Source organism: Eurypyga helias, unplaced genomic scaffold (assembly GCF_000690775.1).
Source record: "Eurypyga helias isolate BGI_N326 unplaced genomic scaffold, ASM69077v1 scaffold1568, whole genome shotgun sequence".
Taxonomy (NCBI): Eukaryota; Metazoa; Chordata; class Aves; order Eurypygiformes; family Eurypygidae; genus Eurypyga; species Eurypyga helias.
In genome coordinates, this window is record NW_010266255.1 from 34,212 (window position 1) to 40,211 (window position 6,000).

The window sequence follows — 6,000 nt, forward strand, 5'->3', positions numbered from 1 at the left end:
TGCTATGATACATGTGTCCATCAGCTGTTCATCCTGTGGACAAAAACCTGGCAGTGAAATGGATGACCAATGGCCTGAATGACCACAAGAAACCTCACTGATACTCTAGTATTAGGTGTTATCTGCACCAAGTAAGGACTGTGTTTGTTATGGACCTACATGAGGGTTGTCTTTTCTGTCCCCAGAGCTGAAGTTCAGAGTGAAACTGTATGAATTGCCAATTCAACCTTCTCCTGAGCTGTCTAGTGCCAATATAGCACACCAAATTCAGACAATGTACTAGTTAAGTAACTTGTATGTGGATGGTGCTTGCTGTTTTAGTCCTGTTTTTCTAAGTGTTTTGTTTCAAAACCTCTATCTAGCTTAGAGCTATGAAAATCAAATAGGTTTACTGCGGATTGGGTGGTGTTGTGGTCTGATCTTCCTATCCCACAGAACAACATCTCATGGTGAACAATTACTTTGATTCATTATTTCTCTTCAGATTACTTTTTCCCTTAAAATAGATGCTTTTGGATGAAGTACGATACTAAGCCTTTTGAAGCATAAATTCAATTGCTAAAAATTGAAATAAACCCTTCACGCTTTGTAAAAGGAATTTAAACTTCCATTTGTAATGGAAACAGTACTTTAAATTCAGATGTGCTTTTATTAAAAAAAAGTGAATAACAAATTAAATTATTTGCTTTGAGGTTAAGGGGTTATTTTTTCACAACCAGTATTGCTTTTGGTACTGTATGATTATTTTTGCAAACCCAATGACTTTGAACTAAGAATCCCATATTCAAATGTTATTAAAAGTAATTTTCATTATATTCTTCTGAAACATTCTAATCAGATCCTATAAAGTCAAGCAAATGAGGTAATATACAATATGTCCACTTTTCACTCTCCATAATAATTGATTGCTTCAATTACCTTCTCAAATACTGTTGCTCTAATTATTTCGCAAGATCTTTTTAACTGCTAAGTTTGTCTGCAGTCAGAAGCTACATATTACATGCCCTCCATATATTCCTTAATGGTAAATGTATATTGATTTAAATTAAGATCTTCCAATCCAAGAAAAATAAACTTATAATTTGAAATATTTTGAAGTCAAACAAACAGATACACAGGCTTAAATACAATATGCTCTCTTGTTGGTTTTGGACCCCAAAATCATATTCTGTACTGTAGACATGATCTGACATACACAAGTGTAATACTGTTTTAAATTGTCTTTCCCAAATAAGCCAACAATTTCCTCTTGTTGCATACATTGTATTATCGCTCATGTTTTCAACTTTAGCATTATCAGGTACTAACAGTGTATGTACAAATACTGGGTCATGTAAAGACTATACTTTTGGCTATCTGGAAAATAAAATTCAACCATGCTAATTGTAAGCTCCTTTGGCTTTGGTACAAAATGAAATCCTTTTGAGAGGATGCTGGCCTCTTAACTCATGAAGAGAGGAGACACAAAATTAAACACCTTTTCTTATACACTTTTATGAGAATCAGTAACTTGGAACATTATTAAATGATATCTTATAATTCAAGGAGAAAAATATCATGTGTTTTTTTTTTAAGATGATATAGTTTATTAGTTTTTGGATGTTATTCTCAGAGCAGTTGTATTTAGAAATTTAAGAAAGGTCCTAGTTCAGGTTTTACAGTAGACAGATTTTCTTTGGGACTTGAATACCGTTGAACTGTACTCTGTCCTCTCATTCCTTTGATGACAACCTCCGTCAAGGATTTGAACATTTATTGATTACTTATTTTTCTGCAGTCTAATTAATGAAATGATTCAATTAATTTGTTGAATTAATGAACATGTTTATCTAATTAAAATTGTTGCTAACACTTTCCAGCTTTCTAATGAGATTCCTTTCTTTGCCAAGTATGTATCAAGGCCTATTTTATCCAAATCATCTTCAAGTCAGAGGACAGGAATGCAGTCCGGAATATCTGGATTTAATTTTTTGGTTAAAAAAGCATATTCAGTGTAAGCTAGCACCATCTGTATTTGCCTCTTTTTATTTCCTCTTTATTCATACAAAACCATTTGTCATTCCTTATGTTTGCTCAACCAAGGTGTCACCCAATGTTCTCATTTATTTTCTCAATTCCTCATGGTGATTGCAAGACTTACAGATACTAAAGTAAGTAGTTTGTTGATGACTCCTTCTGTACCTTTCACTAGTAACTGACAAATCAAATATTCAGCTGAATAGGCATCTGACTTGTGGTGCGATACACTGATTTATTTTAAAAGTCTGCGCAATAAGTTTAACTAAGATTAATTTAAAAGGAGTTCTCCTGTGAGTACATGACATATTTCTGATAACTATTAATCACCATTTGCTTCAAATAAGGGGTGGAGCTAATCTTGGAAAGAGCTTTGTATGTTTGTTGAATGGAAGTGGAATGCCACCCTAGTTGAAAATGCTGACTCATCTCAGTCTTATTTCCATATAATTTACACTCAGCACAAAGCAGCAAAAGAGCTAAATAGCAAACTGAAACTATTGCTTGAACAAGTCCTTTAGTGAGAGAAGAAAAATATGTTTTAAAAAGTAGATTTTTACAGAATAGGGATGTTGAGATGTTTGCAGTGACTTGAGGAACATAGTAGTTTTGTTTGTCTAACAGCAGCAAAGCTGAAGAATTGCCAGTAACTCATTTGAGATATTGACGTGGCAGTGGGATGGGGAGGGCTGCAGGGTGATTTACTGCTTGGAAACTGAGATGTCTTGTGCAGTTTTGAGGATCTTTGACTTTTACAATGGTGGGATATTAGCACATACCTGCACCTTTACATGGTTCAAGTGGCATCAATGGACTTGGCACTGGTTTCTGTCACAGTAGCCTTGGGAAAATTTCTTCGTGATTTTTTTCTGTGACAAGACCAGTCTGTCACTTCTGAATTCTTGTTCCCTTGAAATCAGTAGGACTTTTCATGAGCAGAGAAATCCAGATTTCACTCAAATGTGTAAGCAATATTTTCAGGCAATACATTTGTTGTGTAGTTCTTGTTGGCTTTTTCCCTCTACTATTGGAATTTAAATATCTTAGCACAGATTATCTTTTAGTAAATATGCAGCATGTTTATAAATGCTGAATTGTCTTCCTAGTATGTTTCACTGACTGCTGAAATTAATGTTTTTTATTTGTTCAGATGGTTTTTTGGCCCAATCAAACGAGCAGATGCTGAGAGACAACTGTCATACCCTGGAAACCAGGCAGGAGCCTTCCTAATCCGAGAGAGTGAAAGTCTAAAAGGCGAACACTCACTTTCAGGTATATTCTAGTTTTTCAACTTAAGCAATGTTGTAAAAATTTCTCAGGTGATCTGGACTTTTTCATTTTTGAGAATGATAAACTGTAATCATGAAAATGAAATTAAGTTCATGATATTATTTCTTTCCAAGGAGATATATAAAGGAAACTTGGCAAGAGACATTTGGGGTTTTACTAACATTTGTTTTGTAGGCTTTGTTTATTAATATACTCAGAATAGAAATTAACTTTCTTATGCTTAGTACTTCTGGTGTGCCAGCTGCCTTAAAATAGAAGCTATTTTCATAATTAAAATGCAAAAAAAATACATTACAGTTGTACACTACTGTTCTAATTAGTACATAAAATAAAAATTAAACCATGTTGGCAGACACCTGCAGTTTAGGAAAATAAGATTTCTGCTAGAGCACACCCTGAGGTTTATATTTATTTGTTTTCAGAGGCAAAATAGTAGGAAGATTTTAAAAGATCTACTTTAGAATCAGTCATATTTCATTGAAAAGTTCCTTGTAGACATCTGTTAGATCAGTAGACAAAGTTAGATTTATGATGGTGATGGGTTTTGAAGTGTATTTAAAGTCCTTTATTTGAATCTGAAAAGTTATCAAATAGGGACACTTATCTGATAATAGTTTTACTTACCCACATATATGTACCTGTCATCTTCTTCTTGTCATAGATATTTGCCATATTAGATAGTAAACATGATTGTTCATTGGTTGTTTTCCATGAACATTTTCTATCAAACTTATCATACAAGTGTGAGTCAAGTGCGTAATGTCCCTGAGACAACAAGGCTACACACCCAAACTTCCTGATATGCTCTACCTATATAGTTCCATGCACCAGTGAAGACTGTTTTTTCTGAATCAACGTAAGTTTTTACGTGCAGAATTATGTCAGTAAAATGGGAAGCATCTCGTCCATAACCAAATTCTTTCATATTGACTCCTCTTCTGCTTGGATATTTATGTGTCAGTCATCTTCTGAGCATTGCACAGAAACACATTAAGCAGCTTAATGACATTTTGACACATTTTTCGTTAATCATAAGGAGAGGGCATATACCTGCAATGTCTTGTGGTAGTGGGAAGGTTGCTTTTTATTGCCAAGACGAAGAAATATATGTTGCCTGTGGAGGGAAATACAGGGAAGTTTATGAAATAAATATGATATTTACAGTTCTGGGAGTGTTCATTCCATGGTCTTCAGTTTGTTCTCAAGGAAGTTTGTTGTTGCCAAGAAGTGCTGAGAAGAAAACTAACATCAACAAGGAATCAGGCTGCTCCCAAGCTGTGACAGGACTGACCTATCTGTGTGCCCACTTTTAGCCAAAGATTGTATTATAGCTCCAAACCTTTCAAAAGGATTTCTCTCTGTATGTCAACTTATCCCTGTCTTATATGGTTTCAGCTTCCTTCAAGTGTTCTTCATCAATGAACTGATTTCATCCAAGGACTGGGCTAGACCGATAACAGAGCAGGGTTATGCAGGGAAGGATAGATAGGCCTGTATTATCTGCTTAATGCTGGCACTTGAATACATGACACCTTATTAAAAATCAATGAAAAATCTTGTGTTTGTGCACCTAGAGGTGGAAATGTAATTTCTTTTTATTATTCAGCAACTGTAGTCTTTTAGGAAAGATTCAAAGTCTTAATTCTTTACCCTGCATCCTGATAAATTCTCTGACAGGAAGGCAACAGTACCTTATTTAAACTATGCAGTACCTCATAGGAAAATCCAAGAGAATGAAAATAAATATTAGGCCAGTGTTTCTGGTAGGATGACAACCCCCTTTGAAACTGCTGTTTAATTTTTTACTTACAGATCATGGATAGAAACGATATTCTATCTGATTTAGTATATTTGATTCAATTATAAAAGCTTGTGTAGACATTTTTCAGGTTACTGTATAAGCTTATTTGGGAACAGGAGATTTGATGATGGCTGATAACAGCAAGATATGAAACCATCAGTGTGGATTTCTACCATGATGGTTGGTTTCATGAAGGAAGGAATGGATAAATGGCACTAAAGAACATAATTTAAGTGGAGACAAGGCTTCAGCTACAGGAGCCAGCTCTCCTTCATGCACAAACATGGGTTGTCGTCTGAGCAGGTATGCATGTATATGTGTCATCTCAGATTCTGTAGAATCACAGAATGGTTTGGGTTGGAAGGGACCTTAAAGACCATCTAGCTCCAACCTCCCTGCCGTGGGCAGGGACACCCTTCACTAGACCAGGTTGCTCAAAGCCTCGTCTCGCCCAGCCTGGCCTGGAAGACAGCCAGGGATGGGGCATCCACAGCTTCTCTGGGAAACCTGTTCCAGTGCCTCACCACCCTCTCCAGGAAGAATTTCTTCTTTAGATCTCATGTAAATCTACCCTCTTTCAGTTTAAAGCCATTATCCCTTATTCTGTCACTACAGGCTCTTGTAAAAAGTTCCCCCCCTCCAACTTTCTTGCAGGCCCATTCAGGTACTGGAAGGTGCTATAAGGTCTCCCCGGAGCCTTCTCTTCTCCAGGCTGAACAAGCCCAACTCTCTCAGCCTGTCCCCATAGCAGAGGTGCTCCAGCCCCCTGAGCATCTTCGTGGCCCTCCTCTGGACTCACTCCCATAGGTCCATGCCCTTCTTATGTTGAGGGCCCCACAGCTGGACATAGCAATCCACGTGGGGTCTCACAAGAGCAGAGGGGGAGAATCCCC

General features: G+C 36.5%; 1 protein-coding gene across 1 annotated transcript in view; it reads left to right on the forward strand.

The window, feature by feature from the left end:
• Positions 1-6,000, forward strand: part of FRK (fyn-related Src family tyrosine kinase) — a 54,803-nt gene that overhangs the window by 18,777 nt on the left and 30,026 nt on the right. Inside the window, exon 2 of the mRNA XM_010157005.1 lies at positions 3,167-3,288. Within this exon, the coding sequence (XP_010155307.1) occupies positions 3,167-3,288 (122 nt within the window). The remainder of the gene's footprint in view (positions 1-3,166; positions 3,289-6,000) is intronic.